The following is a 15018-nucleotide window of genomic DNA, read 5'->3' as shown; positions in this document are numbered from 1 at the left end:
AATAAAGAATACCTTTCTGAAACATTATCTATGTTAGCATAGTAGCAAATGGATTATCTAGAAGAATTAATGTATTTTCAGTGCAGTGCTATGCACACAGCATGTATTAAGTACTGAATTTTACACATAATTTGGCCACTACACAGATCTCTGGGACTATGGAGTCAATGGGCTTTTCAGAACAGAGGCCTGACTCTGTTCTGGCCTGGTCTGAGAGTGCTTTCAAGGCTTCCCAACAAGCAAAGCCAACTGACTTTTTTGCTACCTCAAGAATAAGATTCTGAAAGCTCCTGCCACAAGAAGGTAAGGGGTACTACTGCTAAGAGGGAAAACTAAGCTCGCTGATGCTTTTCTAGACAACACTGTAATTAGCAAGTGTAACAGCTTCTTGGTAAGGTGTAAAAGCAGGAGGGGCAGGGTAGGTTTAGATTAGACATTAGGATGAAGTTCTTTACAATGAGGGTGGTGAGACACTGGCACAGGTTGCCCAGAGAGGTGGTGGAGACCCCGTCCCTGGGGACATTCAAGGCCAGGCTTGATGAAGCTCTGAGCAACCTGATCTAGTTGAAGATGTCCCTGCTTACTGCAGGGGGTTGGACTAGATGACCTTGAAAGGTCCCTTCCAACCCAACACATTCTATGATTCTATGATATTATTCCACTAACAAATCCGAGCTCTCACATTCTGATTTTTCCTTCAACAGGATTGTCAGCAGCAATCCTAGTTTTCCATGACTCTGATTTAAGAAAACGCCAGGACCACAGTAACTCCACTGTCACCTTTTCCTCCCACCCCACATAGTCTGCTGTTCTAAGGCAACTATCATCTGTGCCTTAGATACCACCCCGATTGAGCTTAAGTTGCTGTAATTCAACTGAAATGTCTTTTATTATTGTTATGGTGTAAAACCCAACACGGCAGAATTAAGACTTCATCCTCTATCTACTCCTATAGTGGTTTCACCTTGTCTCAGTTCCACACATATGCATTTTTTATTACAAATCCAGTGCTTGCTTTACATGTTTTTTGGTGTTAATTTGGCTGCATGCCTTTGCAATTCTTAAAATAACTAGGAGTCCTCTTATTAAAGACTTCCTTTCATTATAGAAATGCCAGAAACTATATTTCCCCTATTTCCTTCTCTCATTAAGAAAAGGATAGGCGACAGAAGATCTCCACCCAAATTCAACCTTGCCCTTCAAGACGATCAGGTCATTCCAACATAATTTTTTTTTGTGACAAGTTCTTTCTTCTTTTTAAAGCTATTCCTAACTTCAGTCTTCACTTCAATCCACTTGAACTTGGATTGGAGAAGTTTAAACATAACATATCCATTTGTGTATATATAATAATAATTCCTATTGTACTACTTTCACAAACAAATCCATTGCAGTGCAGTTTTATGCTAAAAAAAGTTGCAGACAAATCTGAAAAGCATTTTTATATGTATTTATATACAGCAAATGCGTATATATATATTTTTAGCAGAAATAAAAATTATCTTTATAAATCATTTGCTGCAATTTTGTAATACATATAATGATTCTTTCTCCTACCCTGGTTGGACAAATAGCTGACACCTTTAGTAATACAGTCTTAATCAACATAGGTCATAACTGATTTTTTCTGCCTGTGATTATTTGGCTAATATAAGATCCAGTCTGACTGTTAAACACAGTTAGCTATTAATCTCAAATAGCTTACCAGTATGATTTTAAAGTACAGAAAATGGCTGGTAGTTAAAAAGCCATGAGCAGATGGTTTGCAGATAATATACTAAGCGCAACACATGAAGGATATTTTTAATTCCGGTACAATCAAAATCTCTTTCAAAATATAAGTGATGATTTGCAGAAGAAAGAATTACAGCACATATTACTCACCACATCACGAAAAACAACTGCTCGTAGACGATTAATATCAACATCCTGAAGAAGCCTATCAGGGTCTTTTATAGGAGAAAGATTGCCAGGGACATTTTCAAGGGGAGTCTAAAAATAAAAAGTAGTGAGATTTTTTTCCCCCAAAATATCAAAGCATTTCTGTTAGAACCTAAATTTAACACCTTTTTTAGATATTGCATGAATCTGAGATGCTTTTTTACTACCAATATACTTCCAACATAATACTCAGACAAGGGTTCTAGAAATAAAGCAACGTTTTAAATCATTGTCTTAATACTATTTAGATATAAGTTGTTACATCTTCCCAGAACCTCAGAACAATTGCGTCTCTTCCCAGAGTTAATAATTTGCACACAAAAGGTTATTTCAGATTACAGTTGTTTCATAGCAGTACAATAAATTATTTCTCACGTGTGTTAAATTTAAAAACTATGAGCAGAAATATTTGTTTTAAATCAGTTTATGTTCATTTTTCTGGGGATCATTAGACTACTTACAGAATAACTGCTATGATTACAAAAGCATAGAGTAGTATGCTTCCTATAAAAAATGATAATGTATTACAAATGATGCTTAAACATGTGAAAGTCTCCTTATACTGATTTGATTTGCACTGGATGTGTAAACGTGGAGAAATGTACTGTTTTTTGAGATAACATTGTGAAAGGAGATGAGCTTTTAAATGCTATCCGAAAAAGTCTTTAGAAGAAAAACCACTGAATTTAGTAACGAAAATATAGTAGCAAAAAAATGAATCCTTTACATCATACAAAGTGTTGCATTTTAGTCATGGGCTGTGCTAGATTCTTTGAGATTTTAGTTTCAGGACTCCCAAAATCTTAAAGCTGTAAACAAGTTAAAAAAAAAAAGAAAAAAATGAACAATGAATTAATGAAACTGGAAAAATTAAGCTGTAATTGAATATTAAACAAGTTTACACAGAAAATACTGATGTCTAATGCATGAAAAGGTCTGTTGAAGTTACTAGGACTCAGATGTTCTACCAACAAATATGTGATTGCAGGATTTCATCAAAACTGCAAGTGCCCTGACAGATTAAAAAAGCTATGCAGGTATTTATGATATATGTGAGTAAGGAAACTCGCTCTTTAAGTAGACCAAGCAAGAGTGAAAAAGCTGTTTAAAATTGCTCTTGGTCATACTACCGCATTAACCTTTTCTTGTTTCAAATAAACCCCCATACGTACTTTGACCCTACACCAGTTAGTAACAAAAACCTAAGCTTTTGCCAAATATTTGAGAAGCAGTTACAATTATTTTCTGAGCCTGGTACAAACTTGCCATTGCTGTTGGTAATTGCAGACTGAGTTACCTTGGTTGCCGCTGATGCAGTTACACCCTGAAGAGCTTCTTGAGTTTTACTGCTGATTAACGACGTCTTGTTCACTCTCTCTCTCTGCCTTTGCCGACATTCTAAGCAATTTCTCACAGCCACACAACAAACTAGAAAGAAGTTATGGAAATGCTACAAATTAGAATATTTTCTCTATGTTATATTCAGAACATCAATTAGCAGTCTGTACATCTAGACTGATAGGTCAATAACCATGCCCAAACAGCAAGTGCGACATAGTTCTCATATCAGACTCTCCATTGGTACTAAGAAAACATTATGGTGCTTTATTAATTTCATTCCTCGTTTGAACAACTAAATGTTTTATATAACTGTTATATCACTATATTAAAATCTGAAAATTACTGGTCCTTGAACTGAAGCTCTCATATCTCATATGTTATTGATCGGTTATCAACACTTAAAATCTGAAAGTACCTATGTACAGCTAGAATAGAAAAAAAATAGTAGGTGGTAATTTAGAATTTGATGAAAATTGATCACTCAGAAGACACCACAAGTTTTATACCAGGAGCAGTATAATTGTCAGTGACCTAATAAGTGGTATGAATAATAACAGGGCAAAATCTGAGTATAAAAATTATTCATCATTTGAGAGATGACATGTATGTGGGACATAACATTAGCAAAACAGCATCATGCCAGATGACAGTCAAAATTTAATGTTCACAAGGATAAAGTGATATAGTTTGCATAGAACAGCTTGCATTATTCATACATTTTTAAGTTTCCTAAATTAATTCTAACAGTATATAGCAAAGAGTAAATAGTGAAGATAGGTGCCAGACTGTTGCAACATATATTAATGTCTACAGAGTCTGTCCATGCATCCCATGCTTTTAGTGTTACATAGCCTATAAGTAGTCATCCAAATCCATGGAGACTTGGATAAGGAAACCTGCAACATGCAGGTAGCAAAGCAGTTTTAAGAAAAAAAAAAATCCTCTATTTAATTACTTATATTAGTTTTACTCTCCTCAAATATATACAACTTGAAATACATAACAAAGAACAATTTCAGACATGGTATTTTTGCTTATTCTTGTGCCCAAAATTAATCAACCTTAAAACTGTACCAAATCAATAATAAATGGGATTTTTATTTTATCACATCATAGTCAGTACAAGTCCTTTCCTATATGTGTCACTATTTGATCCATCTGTAGCTCATTGATCTGTAAGTAATTATTTAATACATACTGTCTGCTGACTTACCAAGCCTTAGGCACTGTCGCATTAGACCTCCAGAAGACATGTTTTTTTCAGCTTCAATCTCACTAAAATTTAGAGAACTGGCAAATACTAGTACATCAACCATTGCCATCAGACGGCTGAGAAAAGTTACTGCTGTCTCTGCTGACATTCCTTGTGTCACTTCAATATTTTCCAATTCAGTCTTTAAAAGGAGATAATTGAATTAAACAGTTTGAACACAACTGAAATATAAAGACAGCACATACACACACAAATCTAAATTGTTATGCTTAATAACAAATACATTGAAAAGTTATTTAAAAATCTTCTACTGTTAGCATTAACATAAACTGTGAGTGAAATTCAAAGTAAGACAGCATGAAGAGTGAGAAAATCATTTACATTTACATGCTGTAATAGACAAGAAAAAGTCTAATATAAATGAGAAAATTATTAGCAATTACATAAAGACAAAGTGTGGCCAGACAGTAAAACAATGCATGGTATATAAGGGTGCAACGTCCTCTTACATTCTTCCATAGCCTAAGTAAACTGACAGCAGAAGAAAGTAATTACTGTCTGCATAGCTTTTACGTTCCTTTAGATAAACAAGTAAATGTGACCAGTGGAGTGGGAAAAACCAGTTTTGCCCTGTTTCCACAAATTCGTTCTCCCTGGGAATGCTTATACCACATAGGAACCTGACAGAGTCCAATTCTCCTGGGGATCAGAAGAGAGTACGTTTGCTCCCTAATGACAGCAACAGGGGGGAAGTAATAATGTGACAAGTTGTGAGCTGCGTGCCATATATTTAACAGAAAATGGCCATTTCTTTCCTAATGTAGTGTTGGACTCTCCTTAACAGGAATCCAGAGAAAAACGCTGAATCAGGTCAATATTTCTGAAATCTAAAAGGGGGTCGTTTTCTTCTCCCTCCCCCCGCCAAAAGAAAAAAGACTTAGAGATATTTTTCTCAAAAAAAACACAAAACAAACCAACTTTAGACATCTGGACTTAGATGTCCAGAGTCATGTTTTCAAATGCATTCAGGTGTCTAACAGTGCAGATAAGTGAGGAAAGAGTAAGTTTAATTAAAAAAATAAATATCTGTTTAAACACCTTTACCTCTGGACCTAAAAAAAAATGAAAATGGAATTAAGTACTTGATCTGTCCTCGTTTATGTGCCTAAAGACTATTTTTAAAATTGCTTATAGACGGTTGATTCTTATTGATTGTCAATATTGATTGGTCCCTTTGAAAAGTATTATTTCTGTTGCGTTTGTTTATTTTTATTCATTTGCTTAGAAGTACCTATAAAAAAAATTTCAAAATATATTTTGTGCTATTAAGGCCACTTTCTTCCAAAGAAAAAGAAATACAGAAAAAAAAATTCCTTTATTCCATACTTCTAAAAAATTAGTATCCTCAGTCATGAGTCACTTTTTAGAATATTTTACATCCATAATTACATGAGCGCCAACTGTGCCAAACAGTATTAAGGAAACAACTGTTTTGAAAGATGAAGGATATAATGTGGCATGTGTCACCACAATGATAGATACCACTTCATTTAATTTCTCTTAAGGATGTAACATGTCGGTTACATGAGTGATTTGGGAAGGGCTGTCATCCGTCTGCTCTGCCCAATAATAACAGAAAAATGGTAAAACGACAACTCTCAGAAGAACGATTTCCAGCCTATCTTCTTAAGCCAGGTCTCACCCACTTAGTGTGTGCTGTGTTCCTACTTTTTTGGAAAAATAAGTTGCCGTCTTTTTATAACAGACTGGAACATCATTTTTGAGAGCACTCATCCAGAGAAAATATATTTGCAAAAATCTATAGCCACAACTGCTAGAAAAACTCATGGTGGTTATAGAAACTTGAACTTTGAACTCATGCTTGAAAGAACATCAGGCTTCCGAGCAGACAATTGATTGCCTGCTGTTGATTTTTCTCAAGCTTCAACTGTATTGCATCAATCATAGTCTTAAACCTTCTCAGGACATCTATTTCTTTTTTTTTTTTTTTTTTTTGCAAGTTAGGTAATAGATTCATTTTATACAACACCTTAGTGTATTTTTCCAAGATTTTTACAAACTTTGAATTGAAAAAAAAAAAAAAAAAAAATCTATATTTGTTTACAAATCTCCCCTACAATTCTGCTGGATGTAAGGAAAAAAAAAAAACCCAAAAAAAACCTGACAGCTTTTTTACAGTAAAACTTACCATCGGTTCTACTTATTAAATACAGCACATTGATACTCTAATAACATTTAAAATAAGCTCTGTTGTTGATCAACCTGCCTTCAGGTATTAGTAATATTTTAGATAGGTGTAGCTCAAAAATTCTTTAAAAAGGGAACTGATCACCATTTCATGACCACACAGTGTACTGTAAGAGCAGTAACAAGTCTCCCATACAATTAAGACGTGCAGGGCCTAAGTAGATTCTCTGTTAACAACCACATTTATAACTTCAATTAGCTCACAGACCTGCCTACGTTCAGTCCAGCAGCTAACAGTAAGCATCACACTTGACAATGCATTACGTTACTCAAGGGAAACATGTTCGGAAAAGTTAATGATTACACCCAATATATTTCTAGCCACATCCTGCTATACGATAGAGGAAAATAATAATAATAAAAAAGCCAAAATATTAAATGATCAAAACCAAGATATTTTTAAAAATGCATAAAACTGAAACTTACAGCAGCAATACTAACCTTAGAACCCTGGACATGCAACAGACAAAACAGACAACAGATCACAACAATAAAAGAAAAAGAAAATTATTTAAGTTAACTAAAAATACAATGTAAAATTGAAACAAATTAGTATCTTGGAATTACACATTTGTTTAATTTATAATTAGAACAGCAAAACATTTCAGCTCAGCATGAACATTTGAAAATAAAGACTTCTAAGAGATAGCTATGCACAAGGAAAACTGTAAATCTTGTATTATTATGGAGTTCATGTAAACACTGATTCTTCCCAGCCAATGTACATCTTTTATATAGTCCATAGAGCATTTTTATGAAGCAATGTAAACCAAAGTAATGTTTTCACTGATTATATAGAAATAAAATGAGCATTTTACAACAAGCCATTCAACTGAAATCTAACAAAGTAGTTATTGACAAAACAAATATAAATCACAAAAAGCAAACTGGTTCTTCATGCATAATGCTCCTCCCTTTGAAGCAACTCAAGATAGCTCGTTATGTATATTACATTTGTGTGTGATTTCTTGAACCTAAACCAATATCACACTGGATATTTGAATGCTTTTGAACCACAAAAAAAAAAATAATTAAAGAGTCATTAAGCCCCTGGGACTGAACTAATCTTCAAATTCCAATGTTCGCTATTAAGTAGGCGTGTTAAATTTTGATGTTTTAGTTTTAGGTAGAAGTACTTTCTCTCTTATCACAATGGGCTAGGAACTGATCCTTAGTTTTTACTGGTTACGTTTTAAAAAGACAAAGAAACTCAATTTTCAAGAGTATGTGAGTATTTTTGTCATTTAAATAGTGGAAAAACCTAATCTAATGAAGAAAAACAAGCTGAAACCAACTGCTTGCTTTTCTTCTGGAACAGAAAATATCATGTTCAACCAGTTTTTAAATTTGTCTTCCTCTTTTGTAGCCGGATGTAGCTATTATCTCTCCATTGCCAGCTGACAATTTTTACATCAGTGTGCCACCGTTGATTCTCAGAATTGTTACAGATCACGCAGCACCTGTGGCATCACATGAGTCATGAACATGACAATGCTAACACTATATACAGGACGTACTGAAAAATATCTCACCCTGGCTTTTCATCCACAGACATAATAAGGCTGTCTTTAAATGTTTAATTGAGTTTTGTAGACAGCCATTCAGCAGCCCTCAGATTACAATTTGAAAGCTGATCTTTTAAATGCTGGAAGCAAGAATTAGAATTATGGACTTCATAGAGTAAGTGGATAAAACAAACTAATTGCAAAGGGTTTGGAAATTTACTCTCAATTGTCACATATATTTCAACTCCTCAAATTTCTTTTTCCTTACTCAATTGTCCTCAAGTCCTTGTCACAGCTGTTATCCTCGTAGCAAAGAATTTGATAATTGCAAATTCCTAGCTTGTACACAAAGTGTTTTATCTGGCAACCAGCTGCTATTAACAGAAAGCATCTTCTGCAAACCTTTGTCCTTACAGCTCCCCAAAGATGCTTTTTTCACACTTTTACACCGTCTTAAAAATGTCTTCCTTATACTGTAATTAAAAAAAAAAAAAGCCTCAAAGACCTCCCCCACACAAAGATAAACAAAAAAGGAAATCAATATTTTATATTTTATGGCCTCCCTATAGTATTAGCAGAGTTATCTAATATCCCCAATTTAATAAGGAAGACATCGGAATCAACAGTGGAACACACTCCAGCTTATACCATAAAACAACAAAACTGATTAGATTTTTTTGTTAATATTTGCCTCAATTTCAAATTGCTTCATATATACAAAGGACAACCCTTTAAAAACACCAGCATTTGAAGCAAGTCCTTGTACAAATCCGGAGACAGAGGTGGGATAGAATTGAAATCAAGGGAAATATTAAAACATGTGGGGATAGATTACTGTGAATTACAGTAAAATGTCCCCTGTATTCCATACAAACGTATAACCTTCACTGTACTTGAGTCGCTCATAGATTTGTGAGTAGTTTTGTTTTCACATATAATGTATTCATATGTATTCATATGTAAAGGGCTCTGTTCATAGCAGTATTCAGATCATCTTAGTCTGGATTAAAAAAAAAAGCAAGGCAAAAGGCAGACTTCTATTACAAGAACCCAGCAGTGAGGAAATTCCATAATTAAGATTGTCTGTCCTACAGCAGATGAGGGATCATGGAGTAATATTCCTCCGAGCTCTGAATTGCCATTTCACTCCAAATCCTAACTGTGCGAAGGAAAAAGTCTTTTTGAAATGGGAAATTTCCCTAACATTCATCTTTTTAAAGAAACTTCAAGCAAGGGAGGGAACACAATACAGAATCTGTTGCACTAAATAAAAAAGCCCTGCAATTCCTCCAATATTCTGAAAGTCGTTTTGCTAAATTTATTTCTTGATTCTTTTCTGCAGATAGCCTTAATAAATTCAAGCATCCGATATTCAGCATGTATTCTACTAAGGAGAAACAGGTGAAATGCCTTTAAAGAAAATGAGGGGCAATGGGACACATGTAATAACAATTAACTCATAGCAGATTATTGAGAAGGGAGTTTTGTAACAGACTTGTTTTATCATCCCAAAGTAACATGGTGGAATGACCGTTACTGTCTGTTCTATAGCCCTTTTGCTCTCGTTTGTCATTATCCAGAACAAAAAGTAAATTAATTTTTAGAAGTAGATGTAAATATGTGTCCTACGCCACAAATACAACACATTAGGAGGAAATAAGAACTAATACTTTAAAACTTCAATCTGGGCCCAAAATGCCTTCAGTGGGAATATTTGAGAGTCCTCATTCATGAAAGTGAAAAAGGAAGAAATGAAGTAAAATAAGCTCATACTTTTTGATAAACTGAATATATGTATTCTACAGGATCTACAAAATGTGAGGGTTTTGACACCCCCAAAAAGCTCCACAGAATAGAGATATGGAGGATCTGAGGCTTCCAAAGACAAACAGACTAAACAAGATGAAGAATCTATCGATTCCAACACACACACCAGGAGCTATGACTCAAGCCTATGAAGTCATAAGTGATATGGAGATGAACAGAGACATGATTAACCACTCCTAAACAGTAAGGCACATAGTGACTTTATGCATTTAAGCAGGCTTAAAAAAACAAAGACAAGAAGTGCTTCAAAGGTTATATAATTACTTTGTCATCCTCAATGCCATAGGATATTATGGAGGCTAAAAGCGTAAGTGGCTTCAAAAAAGATTAGATAAAGTCTAGAAGGATGAATTCCTCACTAGTTATTAAACATGACAGCCTGGATACCCTCTCTAGCTGTTAAAATCTTAAATGCTGAAACGAAGTATCATTAGACCAATCAATCAATATGCTTGCTCAGACTTCTGTATTTTGATGTAAGCTGCAAACAGTCACTGTTGGACGCAGAATGCTAAACTAGCTGTGCCCTTAGGCTGACCCAGTAAGGCAGCTTATGGAATACGTGAAAGGCTTGCTTTCATAAGAGTAGTGCAGTAGTGCTTCACTGGACTTTTAATACCATGCCCAGTTTAAATTACAGAATCAAAAAATCCCACAGAATCACAGAATGGTTGAAGTTGGAAAGGATTCATGAGATGCAACGCAAAATTTGGACTGTATATCTTGTGGAAAAATACATTCATTAATGTGATCAACTATAACACATCAGGTTCCACCTGAAAACCAAGAAACACTTTTTCACTGTGATGGTGACTGGCACAGGTTGCCCAGGGAGGTGGTGGAGTCCCCATCCTTGGAGATACTCAAAAGCCATCTGAACAGAGTCCTGGGCAACCACTTGAACCAGTTGGACCAGATGACCTCCAGAGGTGCCTTTCCAGCCTCCACCCTTCTGTGATTCTTTGAATCGGTGGGGGAGAAAGCGTACTGGCTCTTTCCTCCCTTGAGAGTTACTCTTGGTACAGAAAGTGCCACTAGAAGGCCTGCTGTAAGTGTTTTTATGCAGGGGAGAGTTTCAGACCTCTTCTCTCTTCCAATTGGCAGCTCTTGGAAGCAGGAGAGTGAGACAGAGTCTTTTGTAACTGCATGTAAGCACCGGACTACATTGCTCTTTCAAGACTGAGAATAAATATATTCCTGACCTGCAGTACATCCACTTTCTTGACAGCAGTTCAAGGATGCAAGAGTACTAGAAGCCTGAGAATCAGGATGAAACTTCTTTTCATTCCTCATACGATGGATATTCAGAAGCAGTCTGATGCCCAACAGGGCATCCGGTCCCTTCATAACTGTGATCCAGAACAATACTGAGGGAGAGCACCTTCTCTAAGAAGGAGGAAGAGTGTGATGGGCTGTTTGTATCTGTCACAAAGATGAATAAATCCACCTTCCTGCTAAAGTTTATGGATGGACAGTGATGGAACTGGAATGCAGTTGAATGGGAGGGAAGATGATCTCTGCTAGGTGGAAGTGATTATGAAATCATCATCCAGACAGTAACATTTATTTCCAGGTGAGGTTAATTTTTGGTTTTATCAATTACTTCTCCCCACCCTCCCTGTACATCTGCGACAAAAGTAATCACTTTTTTTAATTTCATAGAGTAGGATTAATTCAGTTTGAAGCCAGCTACTAGTGAATTAGTTTATTTCACAATTTATTTTTATTTTATTATCCTAAACAGATGGCAAAAATCGAGCATTTAAGTAATGCACACAGTTCCCATGTAGTGGAGAAATGCACGCGTAATACACAAATTTGAAAATGCAGTCTTTTATGTCAGTGCATGAAAATCACTGCTATTGTATCAACACACTATTTCAACAAATGGATATGTAATTTATATGGTGTATCAGCTAACTCTCTATACACACACACACCTATTTATTATCCATTATAGAGGGAAATGGTGAACTGCAAAATTATTATTCTATAGAATGGCTCTGCAGTGTCATAAACTAGGATAAGAGCGAAAAAACACCAAGACAATTCAATGGAATTACAGCCTAAGTAATGCTGTGTCTATTTTATATTTTTATGTAAAAGATGGCAAAGAAAACTTCTTCATTTTCAAATGATGTCTAAAAGGTTTGTTTTAAAAAATGTCTCCCAATGTCCTTTAATCTAAAAACCGATAGTACAGCCTGAATCTCAGGATGGCTTCTTGCGCACTCTCTAATACTTGTCAATATTTCCAGTGAAGCACTTGCAAAATCTTGTATTCAGCAAACTTCGTGTCATTTTGTGACTACAGAAAACTGAAGTCTTTCCTGTGAGTCCTGCACTTTTGCTTATAGCAAATATTTCCCCAGTTAACACAGTGAAAATAGTAAAGACACCGCATTTAACCATTAATTGCCTGGCTGAAAGTCACATTAATGTTTACCCAACTGCTAGTCCATACATTCATACCTTTCAAATAAAATTGCGCAAAAAAGGGTTTTTTTCGCTAGCTAACTAGAAGTAATAGTAGAAGCAATGAAAAGAAATCTCAGTTGCTGAATGGCTAGAACAAGGAATTGAGCTTTTACAGCCAAGCTACATTTGTAGCTTCCAGTGCCTACTAGTCACATTACTTAGAAGAGCCTCTTTGTCTACCCTCTCAAAGCCAAATATTTGTTGCAGATGCTTACAGGATGTTCAAGATAAAACTTTTCGTATGAAAGAGACAGTTACAGATATTATATGCACAGACAAGGTGCCACATTCAAATACTGTAATTACTATTGACAATAATGCAATACTTACAAACTACTTTTCCCTTTTTCATGACGCATTCTACTAGGCTACTCTGCCTACCTGAGCTGTGATCACCTAAGAAATTACAACTTACTAAGAACATCGAAGTGGGTAAAAATATCAGCCTGTTTTAATACAAGATTTAAAAAAAAAAACAAAACAAAACAAAAAAAAAAGAAATGAAGGTCAGGACCCACTGAGGGGATTACTTCTGGTATCATTCGGCATGCAAACAAATGGCGGCCATGCAGAACAGATTTATGAATATCAATGACTAGCCATCATAAAGCATCTAATTTTGCTACATCATGATTGGTAACTGTGATCCTAATGGTCTCCTCTTTCAAACAAAATATTAAATATCTATGAAATATTATACTTACTTGGTATTACTTCTCTAAAAAATTAGCATTTCAAATGCAAAATATTTTTAAACACTCTGTAGATCAAAGCTTAACAGTTTCGATTATAAATTTAAATTTTTTTAAGGAATTAGCAGAGAAGGGCCAGGAGTCCCTAAAGAAGAAAAGTCAGCTGCAAGTAGTGGTTTGTATTAGCAAAACCAATTTCTAATATGACCACTAGGTGGAAATATTGTACTTACAGTTGGGGATGTGGCTGCTGACAGCAATGGTAAAATTCCTCCACAAGCAATAATAATATTGTCTACCATCTGGGAAATGAGGTGTATTGTGTTGTGTACAAAAATAATATTTTCATTGCTATTGACAAAGTCCATCACAGACTTTGTGGAGTGACTGCAAGAACAGAAGAAAGGATGGATTAAAAACAGTTAAAATAAAAGTTTAGATAAATTTATTCTTTGCAACCAGATTGTGAATATTTCTTTGATACAAAAGCAAAATCTGGTCTACAAACATTGGTATGTAAATTGTCTAAAAATACAAACAGGACTAGTCTAATGAACAAATTGATTGCTATCTATTTTCACACCAGGATTAGTTTCAGATACCCAGTTGAGAAGAAAAGGCTTGTAACCTTTCATTCCCATCAACCAGTACTTCACTTCACAGGCAGTTCTGCTGAAAGCAGTGGGGTTGTTTCTTCAGTATGAAAGTTATTATTTAATATTAAGAGTGCCATTTGAAGCAACCTTGATAACACCTAATTGATAACACCTGCTAGTGTTTTAAAGGAGAAACTTGATAATATGGCAATACCTTGATCTAATATTATTAACTAATACTAAATTTAGCATTAGCAATAGCTTTGCAAGCCACAGATGATAAAAAGATTAGCAACTCCTAATTGGTGAGAAATTGTCCACAAAACAGTCACTCCCCAGAAATACAAACCACTGTGTGTGCTTTTTGTGGAACACTCAAGTCTATAAGTATGTTATTTTCCCAAAACAACATTGTTGCCAGCCAGCAAACCAAAATTAAAGGCTCCAAATATACAAACTGAACTTTAATCTCCAAGCATTATCTAAACACAAAGTACAAATCCCTCGCACATACTTGGCCAAAAAAAAAAATCAAAATTTTCTATTTCCCCAGTGACTATCACAGAATGGTTCACCAAACTGGAAAGTAAATGCAATATAAATTGGTCCTTGGATATATCTCTGCTCAAGTTTTCTGAGAATGAACTATTCTGTCCTGGAAATTAGATTAAATGGTGTCTATTATACCCAAGGGCTCTCATAAGAGTAAGTTACTGAGTATCTCTGTTAAGGTGTACAGAAAATCTAGGAAATCACATTGCTGCCATAAAATATAACATAACCGCCAAGACTAAGAGCTGGCATGCAAAAAAAACCCCCAAAAACCAAAACTCAACTGTCAACTAGAAAGAGTGATTCCTTAGAAAATGTTTTAGGAAAGTGTTTTTATTTACAAGGTTTGGAGGTAGAGAAACTCTCAATTGATCAATTAAAAAAAATGGCCATTAGGAGACACACAAGTCCTCCTCATGTCTGAAACAGAAGCAGCAGATTCTAACGCTAAACATTAGCTGAAAGAGCAGCTCTGTTTAATTCGGTATGTATGAGTTATCCAATCTCTCAAGAAAACAGAAATTACTACCTGTGAAATAGAGCTGTTACAGGCTAGGAAGTGATGAAAAGAGAAGATGGAAGATACAGAAGGGCACTCTGGCTAA

At 35.1% G+C, this 15018-nt stretch overlaps 1 protein-coding gene across 5 annotated transcripts in view; it reads right to left on the bottom strand.

Annotated features, from left to right (window-relative positions):
* Positions 1-15018, bottom strand: part of NBEA (neurobeachin) — a 513163-nt gene that overhangs the window by 322751 nt on the left and 175394 nt on the right. For 4 of the 5 annotated variants that reach the window (XM_063332757.1, XM_063332720.1, XM_063332711.1 and 1 more), the window contains exons 24-28: positions 13499-13652; positions 7190-7213; positions 4496-4676; positions 3239-3369; positions 1885-1992 (exon numbers count right to left, since the gene is read on the bottom strand). In XM_063332757.1, the coding sequence (XP_063188827.1) occupies positions 1885-1992; positions 3239-3369; positions 4496-4676; positions 7190-7213; positions 13499-13652 (598 nt within the window). The remainder of the gene's footprint in view (positions 1-1884; positions 1993-3238; positions 3370-4495; positions 4677-7189; positions 7214-13498; positions 13653-15018) is intronic. The other variant, XM_063332730.1, reaches the window with a different exon arrangement.

The sequence above is a fragment of the Chroicocephalus ridibundus genome, chromosome 1 (assembly GCF_963924245.1).
Source record: "Chroicocephalus ridibundus chromosome 1, bChrRid1.1, whole genome shotgun sequence".
Classification (NCBI taxonomy): domain Eukaryota; kingdom Metazoa; phylum Chordata; class Aves; order Charadriiformes; family Laridae; genus Chroicocephalus; species Chroicocephalus ridibundus.
The sequence above is the reverse complement of the archived record's forward strand: the minus strand, read 5'-3'. Positions and strand labels throughout refer to the sequence as shown.